The 23,643-nt window shown below is 39.8% G+C and overlaps 1 protein-coding gene across 2 annotated transcripts in view; it reads right to left on the bottom strand.

The window, feature by feature from the left end:
* Positions 1-23,643, bottom strand: part of ZNF521 (zinc finger protein 521) — a 232,158-nt gene that overhangs the window by 5,379 nt on the left and 203,136 nt on the right. For both annotated transcript variants that reach the window (XM_074146354.1, XM_074146355.1), the window contains one exon: positions 22,422-22,537. In XM_074146354.1, the coding sequence (XP_074002455.1) occupies positions 22,422-22,537 (116 nt within the window). The remainder of the gene's footprint in view (positions 1-22,421; positions 22,538-23,643) is intronic.

Raw genomic sequence — 23,643 nt, 5'->3', positions numbered from 1 at the left:
AAGCGAGCTGGGCACCCCTAAGGAAAATTACTCCTTGGATATAATGTAGGCTCGTAACAGCTATTAGAGTACAAAATAAAACCCTCCGGGATCAAACTGACATATACCGCATTCTACCTACTCCTCAAACATTAGAAGAATTTCTTTGTGAAGGCATTCTCAAGGACAGCATTAAACTGACTTTTGTAGCAATCTGCAACAGCTTTTTGGCTTACAGCTTTTAGTACTAAATCTCTAGTTTGAATCAATATAAGTACTATATCTTCCACATTAATCAATACATTTGGTTCAATACACGTTCTATTAAATTATACTTTCTAATCAAGATTTTCTGCTTCTCTTCCTTTCTTTTTATTCCAACTTCTTACCCTGTACCATACTTTTCAAACTGTCTGCAGCTAACAAGAGGATGTTGGATTTTCCAGAACCAAAGAAAGAAAGAAGAGGAAAGAAAGAAAGAAGGGGAAGAAAGAAAGGCTTGTGGAAAAGGCAAGCTGAGCAAAACCTTAAGTGCAGAGGTAATGATGAATCAAAAACGCAGTTTCACAGTGTCAATGTGGTTTCCAGAACTTCAGTCTGATGCTTTGTTACTTAACTGGTGGTCATGATGTCAGACCTCTCACGCAAAAAGCTCTGCATCGGACGCTGCTGAAATACTGCGTTATGTGGAAAGGAAGGGGTAGGAGGGAAAAGGAGCATTAAGTGATAACACCAAAAACAAATAAATGAAACTTATTCAGACATAACTATAACTTTAAGAAAAATCTCAGAAAAGGTTGATTGTTATAACCCTTTCTTCAAACTTGTACTGCTTCAGTACTGCAGCACAGTTTCTTGTCAAGGCCCCATTATATTGTGCCAAGGATCTTTCCTGGTAAACTGTAATATGATTATACCCAAGACTAAATTGATGAGATGTTTAGATTTGTGAGATACTAAGATTAAATACATATTATAAATTAAGATGTAAAAAGATATTATTTAGTCCAGGTCTTTGGGGACATTTGAAACATTTGGATTGAAGATGTCTCCAGCAATCTGAGTGATGTATGCAGTTACAGTAAATGACTTTTCCACACCTGTGTTAGGTTTGGTGGAATGTGGTTATTCTTCATAAGCAGAGAATATGAAATGTAATGTCAAGATGATAAACATGTATATTGCAGGCATTTGCCACTGTCTTACAGACCAGAAACACTGCACTGGTGTCCCTCTCTTGCAGTCAGTTTCTCTTTTACTTGTCTCCATATAATCACTGTGAGCCTGCAGAGAAACTGTTGCATTTTCTTTTGACATTTAACATCATCTTACTCAGCTCACAATAGTATCTTATAATACTTTCTAGATGACACTGTGTCACGATTAAAGAAAAAGGTGAAATAGCATAATAAAAGAGAAGAACAAGAATTCATAGAATTTAAAGACAGAAAAGACCCAGCAGGGCGTTTTTCTCCACCCATCTTGCCAGTGTTGGATTATTGCCTATAGTGTAATTTCAAGTGTTTTGCCCAGTCCAATTTTAATTAGAGCTTCCAATGGTCCTCTTGGGAGACTGTTTCACAGCTTCACAGACCTCAGGGTTAGGATTTTTTTTTCCTGATGTTCATCCCAGGAGAGGAAGAGGCTCAGCCAGCCCCAAATCACACATGAAACCAAATCTGCATAGTCAGGAGCTAATTTCAGTAGAATATCTGGGCCATTTCAAAGCATCTGAAAGCAGTAAACTTACTTTCATTGCTCCCAAACATTAAGGCCACTGCTGCTGCAAGCAATTAAGAAGATTCTGTTACATGGGCTTCTCAGGCTTAGCTGCTATACAGGTAAAAAGGTAGCATAGGTGGGATTTGTGTTCCCACAGTAAGGGTAACCACTTCCACAGTCTACTACCTCCACCAAATGAATTAACCGAAGGTTAGGGACATAACTAGGTCCATTTTATGCTATAATCCTTAGTTGTCCCTACAGAGCATCTATGAACACTCAGATTGTAAACATTTCTGTATTCTTCACAAAGGTGAAATAGGAAAAGAGCAACTTCAGTTGAAGCTCATCAACAGATGATGTGACCGTAGGTTATTTTCCCTTCCATTCCCCTCCCTTCCTTTCATAAAACACAAACTACAAGAAATTAACTTAAGTTGTTATATCTGAAATCTTGGAACTAGCAAATGTTTTTGATGTGTTTCATCCCAGGAATTACAATGTTTCTGACTTGAAAATGAATATATATTCAGATTTCAATGGTCACACAATGGGAGCTGGAAAGGAGATTATGTCTAATAGTTTTTCATAGGTGAAAAGTAGGAAGCTAAATGGAGACTTTGGAGTTCTGGACAGAACAGAAAAAATTCCAGGCAAGGTGTCCCTGCTATCAGCATTTGCAGTGCAGCTGGCAGAGCAGGAGGAGTACCAATGGATTTTTAAATGCACTGAAGTAGGCATGAAACTCCAGCCAGGCCAAGTTTGATCACCAGCATAGACCTAAAAAAATACAGTCTCTGAAACTTCAGATTTCCAAAGAAATAAAGACTTGATCTGAACTAAACCAGAGCTATTTCCACAACAAAGAAGGGGCCAAATCCCAAGAGAATTTGTGTTCCCATAAATACCACTTATGTGTGGTGAGTTGATGTTTACCAGCCCTTGAGAATCAGGTCTGTTCTCAGACATGATGGCCAATTAAAGGGTCATCTTAGGTCATGACTGACCACTGTTGTTGTTTAGAAAAGTCTACACTGAACTGCAGTTCTTCATATAAATTAGTTCACCCAAGCTACGTGATTTGTTATTATATTAATGTCTCTGAAATGGCATGACTGCTAATCAGATGGTACTCTTTATTGTATTTGTGTAAAACTCAGTGTTCTGGTTCTTCTGCTCAAGCATTTCCAGCTGGGCCAGGGAAAACCTACCCATAAAAACCCCTCAAATCAGATAGCATGTTCTCAGGGATGCAAACTGAAAATTAAAACCAAAACCAAACCAAACCCCCTGATACCTATTTTTCTTCAGAGACTTCCAGTAAGTCACTAGTAAAATGTCAATGATTCCTTTTGGATTCATTATTATATATGAGTACATATATCACAGATTTGTTGTATGGAAAAGAATGACATATAATCCTAGGCACAGCAAATAAGACCTTCATCATTGTCACCAGAAGAGAACAGACACAAACATGGGTGTCTGTTCACCATCCTTGCACCTTCCTCATTATGAGTGCTGGCAGGGGGCTCCTGGTTAAGCCTCTGACATAAATCAGAGTAGCTCCAAGGCTGTTATGACCTATGGTGCCAGGCAATAGCCTTCCATAAGCCTCCCTTACCCTGTTTGGTGTTTATTGAAATGCACCAGAACTTACAACAACCTCTTCCATTTCAGGCAAGGTGTACCTGGCTGCACAGGCAAGGTGCATGCGTTACCCCCATAAATGATAAGATGATGGTGACAGGGAGAGAGGGCAATGGTTAGGACGAGTTCAGAGGAATTTCTTGAAACTGGGAAACCTTCCTGTTCTTTTATGCTTCAAGGGGGCTGTACTGCTAATCAGGATCCAGGTCTAAGTCTTGTTTGTAGAAAAACAAGGCTTTTGTGATACTTAACACACAAGTATCCTTCCCCAATAAGGAAATTGTTCATTAAGTGGAAATAAAAGCTTAAACAAAAAAGGCAAAAGGAGGCACTTCTGAGAAATATATCAAAAGTCTTATTACTTTAGAATATGGTTATGATTATCCTGGTATAAATTAAGAGAAACTCCTCTGAAATCAAGGGAGTTTCAAGATAGGGACAAGTAAGAATAGAGCAAGGTCTGTAGGGTTTAAAACAAAGTGAATATTGCTCATGTACCGCTTGATTCTTGCACACCCTCTGCAGAGGCCACAGCCAGAAGTCTCTTCATCCTGTCAAGACACAGCCAGGCAAAGAGCAAGCAGAACCCAGTGCTGAACAAATCCAGATTTATCTGCAACTATTGTACAACAGAGTAACAGGGGACAACAAGCTTTGATAGGCAATACTGCCTAATAAGATATTCAGGGATTAAGTCAGTGTTTTACAGACACGTGTTCATGAGCTAGTTGTTGCTCTGCTTTAATTTTTTTTCTTTTTTTCTCTTTATGTTTAATTTATCATGCTGGTGCTTTCTAAACTACAACATCTGTAAACAAGTTTAAGTTTGACCTCCCTCCCATTTTACATCCACAAGCAGCACTCCTACTTCGTGCTCTAATTTTAGATATCTTAAAGACAAATAAATCTGTGAGGGAGAGAAAGTGGTAACAAACCCAAATAACAAAACCAAAACCCCTTGTCTGGCAATATATGTTCATCTTACGTGAATACAAATTTGCCTAGCTGGGAGTGAGGAACTGGCTCCTGGAACTGGAGCTACGCTGTGTACAAATTCCTTTATAGGTCAAACCCAATTAAACAAACCACTACTAAATATTTAACAGTTCAGTGCAGTAATTAGTGACAAATAACGGAAGCTTAAATTGATAATCGCATAGAAATGTCCTGTTGGAAACATTACATATTTCTGGCTCCTCCTGTTTCTCTTGTACTCACTGAATCTTAATAGGTCTTTTCAGGGACTGAAGTGACAAAAAAATCTCAATTTTAAACACATGTTTTTGGTCTGCAATGAAGTTTTCTATGAGTTGTGAGAAGGAATCTTCCAAGTGGAATTTCTTCTTCTAAAATTTCCATTCTGGGCTCTCTGATTTAAAGCAGAGTAACTGCTAGATCATGAATTGATTTCAAATCTTAAACCAACCGGCAGGTCCAGAATTTAAGCTCCTGTCCATTGGACTCAAAAGGTCACCCAATTAAAATGGGGAAGCACACAGAGCTGTGATTTATATGCAAAGGGCAACCTTTAAAACAATCATCCTTTCCTGTTTTCCACAGGTGCATGTACAAGAATTCCTTTGAACAAAATTACAAGTGAAATTACAAGTTTCTTGATACAGCCTGAAAGAAGAGAGCTGTAACTTGTCTGCACTCTTTATTGTATGGACAGACGCATCCCACACTTGTATCGATCACTGAGTTCACCTCCCTACCTCGTGACATAACTCTGGGTATTGTGCTTACCAGGTGACAAAGGGACAGCCTGGAATCTGGATTCCCTGCACATTGCCAGCCGGGGTGTGGGGCCTTGTACAACAGCACTCAGCACACCGGAGGTTATGGATCAGTGGGAGATCAACTCAAAGCGACTAACACTGTTTTCACTCAGCTAAAAGCAAACCCTGAACCAGCCCAGTTTTAAAATCACCAATGCAAATCATATTTGGTAGTTATCCAGCCAGTAAGCATACATACATACACCTAATTAAGAGAATGTATAAATGGATTGGTGCATATTTTGGATCCCAAAATCCAGAATGCAAGTGAAAATATGTCCCCTTCTCCATGGTATGTCAATTTTAAAATGTGTAGGAAAGAAAAGGAAAAGCCATGGTATTCTGCTACCCCTCCTCCTCTTCTAAATGCCTCAAACTGTCGCACATTGGTGCATCTTTTTCCTTCATGACAGTTTGTAAGGAAAGCCAGATTGAGCAGATTTTATGGTAATGGCCAAGGATTTCTGAGCTGATAAGCAGAGGCCCCCACGGCTTTCACTCTCTGACTTCCTTCACAACTGGTTACTGTGCTGCCCTATCTTGGACATCTTATAGTGCTTATACCTACAGCTCTTCAAACAAGGAATAGTGGGAACTGGGACAGTGCTTTTATGGCAGGCTTGGTGTGTGTGTGAATTACAAATCTGCTTTTTTGGAAAAGAAAATAAGGACAACTTTTATCCCTTCATAGCTGGTATATAGTTAGACACTTAAGAACCCTATGTTGAAATGTTTTGTTCTTAGCGCAACCTCATCTGAGTTCCCTCCTTTTCAGTCCGAGAAACTCCATGTTGTAAAGGTCACTTTTAGACAGACCAGGATGCTATTTTGCCCTTTATGACAAAGTCACTACTTCTCTAAATTTTGTAAGGATACACACTGTAAATCAATAAATCTGGAGTGTTAATGACATGTGGTACCAGGACAATAAAATTTTATGTTTGTCATTGTGGTTGTTGGTTGTAAAATGCAGAAGTCTGGATTCTCTATTGTCTTCTGTTTTGTTGTCATTTGCATTTGTGTAAAAGATGTGTGAAATCTGACCACAGCTAAATGGGAGGAATTTTACTCTCACTTTCCCCTGTTTTCAGAACCTATAAAAGGGGGAAGACAGTGAAGTCTTACTCCTACATTTTAATACTTCCCCTCCCCAAACAAGAACTACTACACAAAGAAGCATCCCTTTATGCCTTTTTCCTTCCTCCCCGTGAGGGAAGAAGTATCCTCCTACCAAATGTCATTCTTCAAGGTTGGTCGTTCTGTTTCCTGTCACACAGCTGGCCAGTGACACGTTGCAAGTCAGACATGTCATTAGATCCTGCCTTGACCCTGCACTGACAGTCAAATAAATGCTCCCCCTCACCTCTGGGTTCGGCTTGTGATGCTCTTGTCTCCTAGGCTATCCCCTGCTAGGGGATCCAGACTCCTGCAGCTGCAGCTCTCACCCCCTGTTGCCCATTAGGACTGTTTTTTAGTGCGGCAATCTTCTGATCGAGTGAAAAGAATCACATTTAGGAGGAAAATAACTGGAGATGACGCTTGCACTCATTTGCTGTCTATGTTTAGTTCCAAGGTGTCTGAAATACAGAAGTTTAATTCCTTTACAAAGAGATGTGCTGTAGCTATGGTGAGGCTAATCTATAACCCTCGCAGTCTTATATAATTTGCTACTCCAAGTTAATTTTAATTCATTACAATAAAACCCACCTAATTAAAATAACCCTTTAAAGTGAAGTATTAGCTTGATCCCAGAAAAAAAAAAGCAGAATCTTTGCTATCGGTAGGCGATTCATCATACCACAGTGCACACATATAAATTCAAAGGTAACCTATAAACAAGTACCCACAGCAATACTGCCATGCATAAAGGGGCAGGCAACAGGAGGCCTGCTTTCTAATCAGCCCTCAAAGGAACCTGCCACACAGAAGTGGCACTTACTCTAATTTAAAGCTCTCACAGTTACTTTACCTTGGCAAAATTTATAAACTAATAACTTTAGTAAACAGACTGGCACTCCAAACAGAAAAACAAAACCAACACAACGGTTCGGGCCTGCAGAGAAAGCAGCTTTCCCAGGAAGGTATTGTCTTCAACAATCAGATAAAACATTTGTTTGGGGCTACTCTTATGGTCCCTGATGTTCAGTAGCAGTTCTGCACCATCCCATTAGGTCTCTACTGTCGCTTCACTGTGGTCTATAGCCTATTGTCCCTGCAAATCTTTTCAGCATATTAAGGCATTTTACACACCTGTATATTTGTGTTCTGGTCAGCCCAACCAATGAAATACTTCTGGATTTGAAAGAGCCTCCTGCTCTGGGGCTACAGCTTCCCTTAAAATGTCATGTAATTGCCATGGCAATCTGATTTCAAAATTTCAGTTTAAAAACATATTGAGTATTTGCGATTAAAGCTCACATTCTTGCTCATCCCTATTACTTTTGCTTCTTAGTAACTGTTAAAAATTACAAAATTTATAATGTTCTCCATTTACATACATGAAGAAAAAAACCAGAAAACCAGAAAGCAATAATAGGGGCTAAGCAGAAATCTCTGTAATATGCACAGCACAATATTGGAATTTTTTTTTGTTATGCCCTAAAACACATCACTTTGTAGAAAGTTCCTTTTCAAATCAAAGCACTACTACAGTAAAACAACTGCAGGCAAAATTTCTAAGACACATTGCAGTTTGTGTCAGAACGCTCATCACTTCAGGCTGACCTGTCAAACTATCTCGGGGAACATGGTAAAAAGGCAAATCTGCAAGTTGGTAAGAAACTTTTGAATGATAAAACGTATGCGTTGCTACAAACCTCAGAATACCGTGTGGTGTTAACTGAGCTGTACCAACGTTTACAGCAGATGTCTGTCCCTTCCCTTACAGGCACACCTGCTCAGGCTGTGCTGCTAAGACCACTGAGAATGAGTCAACATTTTGAAGCTCCACCGGAATAAACCAATTAAATAAAAAATTTGTGCTCAGATGAGTGATGTGGAATAGAGATCAGAATTTAGTATTATACACAGATACCTGCTATCAGCAATAGAGTTATGTTGTAAATTCAATACAGGTGAAGTCAGCAAGATGACATTTTTGAACCTTGACAGGCAATTTCTGGCACTTACATTTTCAGGAAATTCTCAACACTTTGCAGAATCTGACCCCTGCACCCAACCCACTTCCTCAGCGGACCCAGTATGGTCTCAAGGTGCCTCTTTATAGGCATCAGGGATTAACGTTTTGTCCACAGGGCTTTTCCAGAAACTAACACAGTTGTCAAGACAGTCTACAGAACTCACCAGAGAATAATTTCTAAGGGTTCTTGAAATCACCACTTTTCATAGATATATTTCTCTATTAGTTTTTGCACAACAGTCCAACATCTGCAGGGACTTATCATTCTCTGCTAAATTGTGTGTCTTTCAGACTAATTCCTATACAGCCACTGTATATTTTTGTGAATCCATGTGGACTAAACATTCCAATCTTGGGCCACCATAGTCCTCAGTGCATGCTAAAGCATCCATAAGGCTGCCCGAATTTACACCAGCTCATCATAGCCCCCACGGGATTGTTATATCAATTAAAAATCTCTGGAATTCATCAGAGTCTGAGACACGCCTGTGAGGACCAAAAGGGAGTGATACAGAACCAGCTAGTAAAATAAACAGGAATTGCTGCGTACTGAGGGAATCCTTGGCTGTCTGACTAAGGTACCTTTTATACTGGCAGGGGATGCAAATTGGAGCCCGAGGATCTGCACTTTCATTTTCAAAGCACTTTGCAAACATCAACCACTTCACCTTCACACCATTGCTGCGAGGGAAGTAAATATGTACAGTTCCAGCATTCTCTGTTTTCTGGAGGTGCAAAGAAGCACAGGGCATTTTTACAGGCACAATCTGTGTTCACACACAAAAGGGAGCCTTTGACAACCTCTTCCTTCGTGGGCAAATGAGTTTCCCACGGCCACTGAGGGAATTGGTAGCAGAACAGGGATTACTGGAGAGATCCTGCTACCCAGCCTGGTGCTAAGTCCACCCTGCCTCCCCTGCAACACACAGAAGGAACTTGCTGAATTCCAGCTGTACGCTGCTTTGCTGTAGAGGACAGATTACTGCATGTCATCCTCTATAATCTCTCCTGTAAGAGGGATTCTACAGGCTTCCCGGGGACCCTCCCCCTCCCCTGCTTTGCTTCCCCCCACAAATGGTGGCAAGGTTAGAGACAAGTTGTTTTCTCAAGGCTGAGATTAAAAATGGCTCTGTGTTTTGCTAAGCATTCCTCTGAAGCATGGGCAGCGCGAGCGTGTGTGTCTGAAAACGACCCCAATGAAAGGAAGGAATGAGAGATGCTAAACAATGCTGCGCAAAGTTGCAGACTGTTCGGCTACAGGCCAGAAAATGAATCCAATTTTTCATTCTGTCATTATAAATATTTCAGTGCAAATGGTACTGATTTTCTGCAACTGTGGTTAAGCAAAGGGCCTCCGAGTGAATATTTAAGAAAAAAAAAAAAAAAAAAAAAAAAAGAAGAGGGAAGGGGAAAAAAAGAAAGAAAAGCGGGGGGGAAATTAAGGTTAGCAACCAATTAATTGCAAACTTTCAGTGTAAAAGATTCTGGGAAAAATTCTACAGTGATGCAGCGTGTGACTCAAAGAAGGAGGAAAAAAAACATTTACTCTGCTCTTCTTCTGACAGTTTCTCATAAAATATCTGCAGTCCATCTATCTTTTAGTACTCCAGGCTCCTCTGGAGAGCAGAAAATAGTAGTTTAAAGCTCACTTCAGTGCCAGTCTGCGGGAGATTGCTTTCCACAGGACCCCTGCTGATGGAGGCCTAGGGGAAGAGGCCCAGGAGTTATTCAATCAGTCCAAGGCTCTGGGGCGGCCGGGGCTCCTTTGAGGGCTGATTATAAAGCTGCCCTCCTGTTGCCTGCCTCCGAACAGAACGAAATGAGCAGCCTCTTGCTGAGCAGATTCTGCAAGAAGGAATTTCACCTGTCATGGAGTTTGTCAGAATTTCAGGATTTATCTTGGTGCAAAATTAATAAAATACCAACTAGGATTTCAGCCTGACTACTCAGCTGTGTCATCTCAAAGTGATCTTTCACCTAAGAAAACCTGGACACGGAGCTACTGAAGTCATTCTTGCCCTACTTTTGCTCGGGAGCTTCGGCAGGATGCTATGACTGAATAATAAAACGATTAGAGGTGGATTTCCTGACAATTACACCCAACGTCAAGCGCTGGGTGGGTGCTACCGTCCTAATGCGTGACCTTCCACCTTACTTCTGTGGTTTCTAAATCTCCCTGGAATAAGCTCGGAATATGAAATAGAAAAAGATCATTTCTGCAGTTTATAACCTAGCAGGTCCCTTATGGCAGCACATCTGTTAAGTTCATACACTGGTATTCCAGGTCTGGATTTGATTTATAAGTTTTAAAGGAATACAAACAACAGACTACATAAGATTACATTCAGTGAAACACTGCAAATTAATATTGCTGTGACAGTCAAGTACATGGTCTTTTAACCATATTCTGAGTCTAATCTAGCGGTAAGGTGCCAGATTGATAAAGCATCATCTCAAACCTCTGTGAACTGAGTTCAGTTCTTTCGAAGCTAGACAGTCTCACTGGTCTTCTGATAGTGCCTTACAGCAATAATAATAATAAAAAATCTTTGTACACTACCTATTTAAGTAAGATTGTGCTAGCTTATAGCACTTGGTCACATGAATTTCAAGTCTCAGGTAGCATAGAAGCAATTAACTTGCAGCCTGTAAGAGAGCTTTTCAGATAAAAGAGGAGATCAACTTGTAGAAAATAAAATAATTGTCAGCTAAGCCAGCTGGTGGGGAAATAAATATTATTCAATTTATAATGCCATTGGTTCAGATCTTGACATGGAGAAACAGAGATCCACTGTACCAAGAAACAGCAAAATATGCCCAGATTGGGAACAAAGATGAATTTGCCATCAATAGCTCTTACCCTACATTGTGGCAACTTCTATACACTGCTCAAAACCGTTTGCTGTTTGATGTAACAAATCTATCTTTCTTTCTATTTGCTCGTCAGCATTTTCTAACAAGAGCTTAAAACAAATGGTAACATATCCCTTTCCTACCTCCTCACCCTTTAAATGACAATTCAACATTAATACACATCATAAAGCCACCTTTACCAGGCAGTAGTAGTCTGACAGTTTTAACACCAAGAGATCTCACAGTAAAGAGAGAGAGAGATAGCACGCAAGTGAATGCACAGATGGTGGGAGGGGACACAGGGTGCTCTCAGCAGGCTACAGTAGAGATGCATTAACTCCACAGAGGGATAAGGGCTTCCCACCAGTACAGTCATGAATTATAACTGAGCATGGGAGTGAGTTCTTAGTGCCTGTCTCACAGCAAATATACTGTTCCATTTTCCTGCACAATCACCTTTCACCTTTACAATCGCGAAGCAAAGCAAAATGCACCACTAATATTTAACAATATCACAGGTTCTTTATGTAACATAGCACACACATCTACACACACAAAGTACGGCGAGGAAGCAGAGTATTCCCTGACACAGAGTATCCCCAGGCAGATTTACACACCCATGACCAGTGCCTGTGTCTAGCGATTCTGCTGCAAAATGAGACTATAACAATACAGATAAACAACTAAAGCTGCATGTAGAAATGTGTGTAACTCAGCAGTATCGGCTCACGAGAACTGAATCATCTCTTTCTTTCCTTGTTAACAGGGTGGAGGACACTCAGTTTCAGCTTTGAACACAAAGGAAGCTCAACTTAAAAAAAAATAATCACAAGAGCCTGCAAAAATCCACTCTTTCCATCCAAAATTATATTTCAACCTCAGCTTGATCAAAGCATGGTGAACTTGACCCCAATAGCAGGTAGAAAAGCTAAACCTAAAAGCTGTTCCTCCTGTTTGGGGTTTTGTAATGAACAGCTCCAGTTGTGTAGCCATCTGCATCTCAGTCTTTTTGAGTAATGTTTGGAATTGAGCAATCTAATGATGGTCTTTTTTATCCCCCTTCTCAAAAAAAAAAAAAAAAAAAGTAAAAAGAAAGAGAAAGAAAGAAAAAAAAAGAAAAAGAAGGAAATTCACCACTTTGGAGCCAAGATTGCTGTTTACTGGAGTTTCCTGGATGTGTCTCTTTATGAATCACTGACCACACCTTGTTTTCACAAACTATCTGCACCTCCTCCCTAGGGGAATTCATCCCCTCCCAACTTTCCTCCTACTCAATGAACCTATCAATGGAGAAAACTTGTTATTTTAGGCAGCTAAAAATTTGACCAATTTTAAAGGATTCATTTACCATGCCTTTCACTTTCGTTTAAATCCTCAGTGTTCCTGTTCTAAATGACAGCACCGCAAGCGCTGCTTTTAAGCGCTATTCATCTTGCCTACCACATCTCAGCCTTTCACACAGAAGGCTGCTCTCTCTCCAACAATGGAGTCTTACTCCTTTATAGCTTGAGGGCAGAGACTGTTACTAGCTGTAGACTTGCTGCAAATATCACAATAAAGGATACAAATGTGAATTTCTCTTAAAATACGGGTTCAGCTCTGGAGGTACCTTGCTTTAGAAAAGTCTGTCAAGAGCAAACAATATATCTCCAAAACGCACAGCAGCCACCCAGTTGAAACAGCTTTTCCAAATGATCTAGCATGTCAATGGAATCAGGACAGTTGTGAATTTTATAGTTTTCTCCACTTCGGGCCTCTAATCGATATTTTATCTTCCTTCACACTTAATATTCTCAGTCTTGGTTCGACAGCATGTCTTGTGGAACATTAGAAAAACAAACATCCCCCCTCTCTCCATATCCCTGGAACTTGAGGAGATGCAGGGCTACTGAGCTAATCTTTGTGATGGAAGAAGGTAAGGTTCAGACTGCACATCTTAAGAGGTGGCAGTTTTGCTGCTACCAAGCCCCTTTATCTATGCTTTGGTACACCCAAACCATGGAGGGGTGAGGATGCCGGGGTATACAGGGGCCATGGCAACATTCTGCCAGTGCTGTGGAGGGAAGAGGGGGTAGACCCTGAGCAGCAAACTTTCAGTGGTAATGTTGTGCCATCACTCATCAGGAAACCTCAGGACTAGTGGAGAGTGGAGCCAGGAATGAGGAGCTTATTCATGGGGATGGAGTGAGGGGGGCCAGCAGCAGGGTTGGGGGAAGGGAGGCAGATTTGCAGAACTGGCCATGAAGCTCCTCAGTACACCATAGCTGGATGCTTCATAAAGTCACACTGATGGCAGTCCCGGAGATGGCCATCTGTTGTCAGCTCTGGGCCAGATGAAAGATAATATAACGGCAGCTACTGGTAGATAACAGCAGGGCAGTTGTAGGAAGGAATGTGTCCTAGAATGAAGAAGTGGTGCTTCCTGTTTAGCACAGAAAATCAGTCATCGATATCAACTACATTAGCAATAAATTAATGGATGGACAATTAAGAGAACTGAACTGATCTACCAGGGAAATTATTCAAATGCAAACAGAGTGCTTATTTCTTCTGCTTACTCCAGGTGTATGAGCCAACTGATCTGACTAATGGCAAGGTGTAGGCTGAAATGTTCAGGGCACAGATGATAAAACCTCATTTTCTGCAAAGGGCAGAATTCCATTTCTAATGGTTATTTGTGGGTCAGGGAATACATTTACTGCTTTCCCTGCCCTCAATCTACAACAGGACTCCCTGATGTTCACAGAGGTTTCTACAAAGACTGAGGGTAGAAATTGGCCTTTATGTAATAACTGAACTTCCCCTTTATTATTATCATGATTTATTTTTACAAGTGCCTTATCATTATTATCAGCATCACTCAGCAGAAAAACGTTTGCCTTCCCAAGCACTATTATTTCTATCTTGTTTCTTTCTTTGCCCCGTAATCTCCTTTCTGCTCCTTTGCCTTTCGTTTCCTTCTTCTTCTGCATTTCTGTGCATTTTTCTTTCTGCAGCAACTGATTTGCTGTTTTAGGCTGAAATCTCACACACCTCACTGTTCCATTTGCTAAAGCAATCAGAAATCATGATGTTAATGTTGACATGTAATGTCAGTGATATGCTTCAGAGTCAACACTTACAAAGACAAAGGAACAGTGGAGCTTATCTTCTGATTGCCATGGTTTCATGTTGCTTTCAGACTGGAGACAACAAACTTCACTTAATATATTTACATGACACAGTCTTTGCAGTCACAAGGATTACGAACTGTACTTTATTGCCTGATTCTGCAGAATCTATTTAGTGTTGACCATACAAGGCAGTAAGGAGAACAGACCCAAAGTACGGGTTAAAATTTTTTTCTGCTAGTGATTTTTTTTAAATAGATACCTATATTTTACAAAAAGAATCCAGGCATACAAAAGCATAAACAGGAAGGAGTAGGCAAAATAGGGATATATATTCAAGAACATACATGCTTGGGTATGACTCCATCCCCAGTGAAGGAGAAGGAATACACATTTTTGCTTATTTTTGTATGGGTACTTTGTGGGTGTAGCTCAGTACTTATTTTGGACAGTATATTCAGCTTCCAATCCTTTGCCATTTTACTGTTACTTAAATCTGAATTTCTTTTCAAGATTAAAATGGTTTATTTAAAGGCAATATTCATCACAACTGCTACACTATCCTTGTCAATTAATTCTTAATTTCATCAATAGTATCACTTAAGTATCTGAAAAAACAAACCCATAATTGTGGTACAATTGCACCAGAAACTTAAGGAACGTTCTCTCAGGAAATATATAAGGGATGTTATGAACACACCGTTTCCTGCTTATTTAGAGGAAAAAGTGTGGAAAGTTTCACAGGCTGACTGTTGCATGTAGAGTTACAAGTATATGGAGTATGTGGAGACAAGTAAGAACCATTAATACTAAGCCCATCTTTGTCAAGCACTATTTAGTGAAATCAAAATGGTCCCTGAAACTCTGGCACTTTGGGCTTGGTGGGCTTTGCAATGTGCTATAAATATTCATGAATTAATGAAGTACCCACAGGGAGTGTTTACATTTGAATAGGCCAATCAAAGGATGGTAAACTCACAAGCTCCAAACCTGGAAATTTCTTATTTAGAAAAGAATTACCGCATGAAAACCTAATATGGCCATAACACCTCTTAATCCCCAGGAGGGAAGGGGCACTGGAAGGGAATTCAAAGTATTTTTTTGGTATTTAAACTTTGTTTGACATTGAAGCAAAAGACTTGTAGTGGAAACACTTTGAAGGTATGTCCTTAAAGAGCTAATACATGACTGCCTCCACCATGCTTCTCCTGATCGCCTTTTTGAGAAAATTTGCAAAGAAAATAATTCTCCCTTCTAGGGAAAGAAGTCTCAAATCTCAGAAACATAAGCTTGCATTTTTTAAAACTTGGAAAACATGGAAAAATACTCAGTGCACATAGTGGTGCACACTAATATCCATACATCTATCTGAAACAGAAAGCACAATAGGGGTTCAGGAAAAAAAAGCACTCTAACTAATAGTACTTGCAATGCATGAGCTCTATCTAGTTCCCTAAAACATAAGCATTAATTACAACCTAGTATCTCTGGCACACACATTATCATCATCCTCACTCATGAGATGGAGAAGATGCATGGTTAAGTGGAGCAAGTTAGTACCAGACCTTGCAACTGAATCCAGCTCTCCTGACTCCCAGGCATTTGCTCTGACAAAAGCATCCTGATTGTCTGCTAAGGACTAAGGCCAACATTATTGAATGTGGCGCCTGTATTTAAGCATCAAAAGTTGTTTTGCTGAAACCTTAAATGAGGCTATGGCTGCTCAGCACCTATGCTTTTATCAAGTTTCCTATCTTCAGGCATTTATGACCTGATTTCCTGATGTACTCAGCACCAGCATCTCGCTCTGGCCTTAACGGCAGCTGGAGGTGCTCAGCACCCTCTCAGAAATAGGCCATTGAGTTTGAAAATGTTGGCCTAAAGCTTTGATTGTTAATTGGATTTCAGGTAGGCTTCTTTTTAAGAAGAGCTGACAAAGTTATTCCCTGCTGGCTCCTGGCCTTTGGGGCCTAGAAAGCCAGCATCTATGTTCCACTCCTCACCCCAAGAGTTTGGGGACCTAGAAATGCCAGAACTAATCTCCGATTTCACTTAAAAAAATGTTTTGAGGCCTTTTCTTTGTGAAGAAAACATCCTTGAAAATCTAACTTCACCTGCAGGTTTGAAAGTTTTGTCCCTGTTTTTGTGTAAAGGGTATAAATTATTCATGGTCTCCCCTGCTGTCATGGAAGGCTCGCCGTTGGGACCTACATGATACACAGACTCAACTACTGCGGGGGCCTTGGCAAAACAATCCTATATGGAAGTAGCGGGGCCACTGCTGCTATGGCTGATATTACTCCCACACCAATCTCTCTCCCAGCTGGTCCCCAAAGGCTGCTACCACAAGGAGACAACCCCAGCCCAGGTTAATTAGCAGTTTTCTCTAGTGGACCCCCAAATGAGAGAATATAGTGTTTGAATCCCAAATCTGCTACTGTCTCCACTAGCGCTCTCAGTCAAATCTTTTAGTTCTTGAAATAGCCTAGAGCTTGCTTAGTTCTGCTCCTGCTCGTGTCAAGGGCCATTTTAAAATGTTGAGGCCATTAAAGGCCGTTTTAAAAAGGTGAGGTCTTTGGGAGCTTTTTACAATGCAGAGATATAACCCTTAAAGAAATGAGGAAGAAACTGGAAGATTATTTTCAACAGTGCTAAGCTTGGAACATGAAAATGTTAAAACTGGACATCCAAAGAGGGACACATATAAAGCTACACAAAACTTCTGGACACTCTTCTATGCTGCCTCTGCCCCACTCTGCTCCAGCTGCTTGCACTGGGAGCTGAGAATGTTCTCCTGCTGTTTTAAGCGACATGAGTAACATCTGCTATGAGTGCTTCATTCTTTCTTTCATCCTCTCCCTGGGGAAGGAACTGTGTATTTCATTTCGGAAGAGCACTGTTGTTGTTGGTTGGGGTTTTGGGGAAGGTTTAGAAATCTACATGCAGGTTCGTGTCTATATGAGAGAATATGAGAATAAGAGATGCCTTTGACACCTCTAGGTGCACCCGAGTCTTAAAAGCAGAAGTTAAGGACATGCATGGTAATATTAGCTTAACTGCTGTGGAAGTCTGTTCCATGCTCCTGGGCCAGCCTGTGAAAAAGTTCTAGCTCCTGTGCAAACAAACTTCAGCTCTTTGATAAAACCATTCACAAAGTAGGGCTGTCAACTACCGTGTTGTTACCAAATGGGAAGAACTTCCCAGGTGATACCTGAGATGTGTTGGACCCAGTCCACCAAGAATATTGATTGAGTCTTAGATTACAACTGGACAAACATGCAGGAAGGCAGTGCAGACAGCAAGAGAGCAGTTTGAATATGCCTCTGCTCTCCTTTGCTGCTGAGGAACAGTGCTACAGCTCTTTCTATCAGCTGGAATGTCCCACAGGCTGATGGCTTCATGCCCAAGTATTCTACACTGATGGAGTCCAGACAGGAAGCAGCAAGGGCGTGAATCGCTGAGGCCAGGTCCCTTTTGAACAGGATGGGAAGCAACTGCTGATCCAATTATTTCTTGCCCTAGTTTTTATGTCTGTGAAGTGGGGACACTTAACTGTCCCAGAGGCGACTAAATATTAGTCACAAAATGTTAAGTAAATGCTCTAATTGACCAAAAAGAGATATAATTTTTGTACTGGGCAAAATGGTTCTGAGAGGTCATGTAATCTTGGCTAGTATCATATTCAGAACTAACTATTGTCACTGATAAAACACTGATAAAACCTGCACAATTACTCAGCAATTCTATTAGACATTGGTACCTCTCTGACCCAGCAACATCTGAAAAAAAATCTAAACCGAATCCATTCACTCTGGGTAACAGCCTACAAGTATGTCTCATTCCTCCCCACAAACACCACAATATGTTGTGTTGACTATGGAAGTAACACTAGGACTAGAAATGGGAAAGGAATGGCTACGCCTCATCAGGGACAAGGGAAGCACAAACACCTATTCAAACATTGAGGGCTAAGTCCAAAGACTAAGGCAAAAGAAACAGGCACTGGAAATAACATGAGGACAAGAAAGGGCAGTTTTAATAGGTACAAATTACTTTATCATAATTTAATGAAATTTCAATATTAAGTTAAATTAGCAATAAGTTTCTTTACTTCCTTATTAACTAGATGATCTTTAAGGTCCCTTCCAACTCTAACCATTCTATGATTCTATGATTATGGATGATGGATGGAGAAGATCACCCTGTACAGAGAACTGTATGGTCATACTCAGGTGTTCAGTTAGAAGAGTTTCAACTTTTGGGAGACATCAGGCACCCTATATATACACCTACTAAGCTTCCTTATCTGATACCTAGATGGGATAAATTTCTGATTTTAAAGATTGTTACAAGCCTAGTTCTGAAAAGCCTTTATTGTATGAAGTGTGTCTTATTCAAAGCTTTCCATTCTAAAGAACAAACATTTTTAGGCACATACTTTTTCAGCTCCATTTCAGAAGCACAAATACACGACATGGACTTTTCAACACCTATGTATGAAAATTCACAACTCGGAAAACTCTTAAAACTTACAATGGTAACTGCTACAGAAGGATTCCATTTGCTTCCTTTCTGTTCAATAGCTATGGAGCACAAAGCCATTTAAAAGAACGGTCAAAGGTGTGAGAATGGCAAGCTATGGATATGATCTTAAAACAAAGAGTAAATTCCTGTAAAATCTCACTATTTCAACTTAAAGGTTGAGTAATACACTGCAGATTTGATTTTCAGGACTGGTCATTTACTCTGTTCTCACCAGAATGTGGTCCTATGGGATTGTCTTGCATTCCTAACCAAGGCCTGGAGTGAAATCATGGAAACCTCTAAAGAGGGTCCTACATGTTTTTTGCATTGAGAAGGTTGGTAATGAGGGGATGGTAACTTCCCCAAAGTGAGGTGAACATAGTATGTGGAGATTCTTATGTCCTTATAGGCTGCTCTTCCTGCAACAGGAGTCAGAAAATGCTAAGAATTGCACTGGGCCAAACACCAAGTTAAGCATCATTATAATGCATTTATTTTCCATATCCCTGAATTCATTCCCTTTAATTGTCAACTGCACCATACATGTGGCTAAGGCTTCTATGCTATTGTGTTCTGCTCTGCTTTACCTTGTTGATGTTCTTACTCTGCCCTACAGCCATGGAGTGCTGTCTGTGGCTTCTAATCTGAGATGATTAGCATCTCTCATGCATGGGAGATGCACTTTAGATGCATGTTTAAATTAAAACCAAGGAACCATTCCTGATAGAGGGAATAAATAGACTGTTACGCTGCAAGCCCCAACACAAACCACGGTAATGTGAAAGGATAGAGAAACATAACCTGGAGGCTAGTTGCCAAAGATTCCACTGCTTCAGCTGGTAGATAGCCTGAACAAAACAGTGCCTCCTAGAACAGGTTTTAAATGAGAACGGTATTGAGCTCAATGTATTTTCAGCAAAAGCAGACTCCAAAGGTCTGTAACTACTGCTCTGCCTAAGTGCTTTGCTGCCCTTTCACCAGCCTGGATAGATAACTGGAGGTAAGAGCAGAAAGCCAGTGATCCCAACAAATAAATGCAAATGGCATGATGGTACTGCATTCTTTTAAACATAATGCGTTCTCCACTGGGTGGGGCTACCAGATTAATTAAAATAATAAACATAATGAATTAAATGAATAAGAAAATGAATACCTTTTCCTTTTTGCAAGTGTAGATAAGCCAGAGAGAGGCTGTCTCTAAGGGTATTGTGGTATGTGGTCTGTCAAGAGACTTATGCAGCATGGAACAACCAACCCACTGATTGTCACCTACCCAATGCAGAGCATAATTTATCTCTCTGTAGTGACATCCTTTTGTGCCCTTCACTGGAAAACCAGGTGCCTCAGTTATGTTCAAGTTTTAATGAACTAGGCTTAGATGGAGATAGCAAAATCTTGCCTTCAGTCTTGGGCACAGATGAATTTTGAATGGAAAACCATGTGCTTTTATGATAATAAAAAGCTGAAGACAGCTGCTTGGGACTCCATGTATTTTGAAACAATAGTGTTTTAGGGGAGACAGAGTGATAAGGATGTGACTATACATGTCACAACTACACCTGGATCTCTATATACTTTGCATCTTCAGAATCCAGTTACCTATTCTGCCTTTTTAAAATCCAATCTGAATTCTGTTGTTAAAACTAATAATTTCCATCTTCTTGTTCCCGTTTCTTTCTTTTCATAATTATATTTTGCCTACCTGCTCCTTCTCTCTTCCTGAGTTTGGGTTTTTTTTTCTCCTTTTGGCCTTTCTTCCCTAACAATTTTTCTTTTCTCTTTCCAGAAGCTGCTCATGTCCCTACTTCTCCCTACTTCCTTATTTTGATTAATCAGTGACAAACAACAAAATTTGTAAAGATCAGTAAGCCAAAAATATTTAAACAATTTTTTCCTGGAAAAGCAGTTTCACCTTATTGGAAACACTTTGCAAAAAACCCCAAGTATTTTGACCAAAAAAAATCAAAGAAAATGATTCCACAAAAATCATTGTGTTGCTGTAAAAGAAACACATGCAACAAAATTAGTTTCTGACATTTCCTCATTCCACTCAGTATCTCCTTTATTTTTCCCACAAGTCCAATAACCTTCTACACAACCCAAACCATTTTTTGACTTCAAAACTCAATCTTGCCTCTTTCTGTCCATCACTATGTATGAGTGTCTTTTCCCCTAATGTCCAACTTTTTATTTTCTTTTCCTTGTCCTTCTCTTCCACTTTGGGTCAGAGCTTGCATGCAATACTTGGTGTGAACAATAAACGAAACAGATTTGCATCTATTAAAAACAGGAGAGAGATACAGCACAGGCAGCTTGGAGTGCTACAGGTATGGTACTGTAGGTACTACAGGACTTCCCATGACCTAGAGGTTCACTGAGAAAGAGGTAGGGAAGGCTATGAGTAAGGCTTTATTCCCTATTGTTTTTATGCAGAAAGAAATCAGGAAAGAGAAAATGCAGTGGAATCAATATAAATACCAATCTCGCACACACAATGAATTAATGCATGGTTCAAATGCTCTGATTTCTTTCTTCTCCAAAGAAGTATTTCGTATCGTCATGCCAAACATTAATATCAGGTTTTCAGCATGTAAAACTTTCAGTAAGTGAAATACTAAATGGGCAAATGTGTGCACATGCCTCACTAGCCTTTTGTCTCTGTTGATGAGATGAAATCCAGCTCTGGTCCAAACCAAAATTAATTGTGGACGCCTCAGTAAAAGGACTTAGAGATGCTATAAAAAACTACTGAAAAACCTTAAGTGCTGAAAAATCTCTTCATTCCAAACAAAAATCACATGGTTGGAAGTGTAGGAAAGGCCTTACTGTACAAAAACTCGTCCTTGTTCCATCCCTATAGACCATCAGAGACCCTGATTTTTTTTCCTTTGTCAACCTATCTTAATACTTCAATATAAACTAAAATAATTTAGAAGCAATCTTCTGTTGCTGTCTCAAACTGTAACACCACATCAGGAATAACACACCATCACTTCTCACTGCAAGACAAGCAGTGCAGAATGTTAATATATAGTAAATAATCCCTTAATCCAAAATTGTTTTCAGATCTTGTTCAACATTTATTTCTTCCTCTCTGTCCTTTTGTTTACCATTACTAAACGGTATCATTACAAGTCTGACAACAGCACACAAGAAGACATTGTACCATTCATTTGACCCTATTATTTTTTTTTCCCCACCAAGTTAGTATTTATGGGAAATGGCCAGCAGGTAAACAAAGATAAATTCTGTCTAATTCTGCCCTCCCCCCATCCTTGCACTCCTACTTCAGTGCTTAGCTTTTCACATTTAGAGACAAAAGAATACACTTATTTTCCACATCACTGCTTGAGTAAATGTTTTATGGATATCAAACAGAAAAAGAGAATACCCATTTCTCTCTCCTCAAGAACATCTTGATCTGCAACAACCTACAGAGCAAGAATCCAAAGGTGGCTCCTGAAATTTAGGTCTGTACCAGGTGGCTTTCTGCCATCACCTTTTTGAAGCAGCATGGGTGGAATCGCCTGCAATTTCTCTTGTCCTTCCCTCATTCGTATCCTGATGATGAGCAAGTATCAGAGGAGGTCATGGCAAGTAAAGCTTTGAACTCAGCCATCAAACACATAATGCTATCGTAACCCCCAGGTTGTACAAGTGTGGTACCTGCAGCTCTGTTTGGAAGAAGAACTTCTGTGGACACTGTGTGCAGTCATAGATCTTGTCCTCTTGTCCGTGGGCTGAGAAAATATGCTGCTGCAACTTGTTTGCTTGGACAAACACTGGAATATTAGACAAACAACAAGTTTTTTATTATTTCATATAACAAGTGAAGAGTTTTTTATAAGCAGTTTCCCATTAACACTCAGCAATTCCAAGAGGTAAAATTAGGCTGGCACACTCTGATTTCGCATTAGACTTTTGCTATAATGGGTACCAACGAATACTATTTATCTACAAATTCTGATCCTTCTAAAATGAATGAACTGAAACAGATGCCTGGTTTAAAAAAAAAAAAAAGATGAAAACAAACAAACAAAAAGACCCTAACAGGACAACCAATGAAGATTTCAAACTTAAAGAATTTAAAAATGCCATTTTCGCTTCAGAATTATTTCTTCATGCTTACCGTGCTCTGATTGAACACACACAAAACTTATTTCTTAGCAACCAACAGGTTTGAAAAGCACAGATGCCAAAGTCCTGTTTACTCTGTATGCCTAAAGTTAAAGCTAACAAACAGCTCTGTATTTAAATGTGTTAATGCTAAAAATTATATCCCACAGCTACACTGGGGCAATGTCTATAAATGTGAAACAGAACTGCAGGTAAATTCTCTTTGGATACTTTAAGATCAACTCTGCCTACACAGTGAATGCAAGGGTTTCAATAATATAAACATGTTCAATTTTAATGACTACAAAACAAGGCCCTAAGACTGTGTAACAGTTTACCTAGGAGACATACTATTAATAATTAAATTGTATATGCCAGAGGCAGTGTTTGGGTTGGCAGCACTGACTTCTGATGGATGCCTGGTGCACTGTGACCTAAAAAAGTTTGCATCTACAATATTAATCTGTATAGGCAGGGAAAGGATTTATTAAAGATGCTGGCATTTGACTTTGACTCCACTCCTAATCATTAAAATTATTCTAATTGCAAGGCAACAAAAAACATCAGAATATTGTTCTTCTGAGTCATACATTTTAATCACATTTCTCATTACCCTGAAAAGAAAAAAGATCAGATTCCATTTTCCACATAAAACTTATATTGGTGATTTTTACTTCTTGTTAATATTCTAGCAAGACATGCTGAAATAATTTAATGGCATATTGCTAATAAAACACCATTGTTTATGATTAATGCTTGGTGTCTATTTACC

Source organism: Numenius arquata, chromosome 4 (assembly GCF_964106895.1).
Source record: "Numenius arquata chromosome 4, bNumArq3.hap1.1, whole genome shotgun sequence".
Lineage (NCBI taxonomy): Eukaryota > Metazoa > Chordata > Aves > Charadriiformes > Scolopacidae > Numenius > Numenius arquata.
The sequence above is the reverse complement of the archived record's forward strand: the minus strand, read 5'-3'. Positions and strand labels throughout refer to the sequence as shown.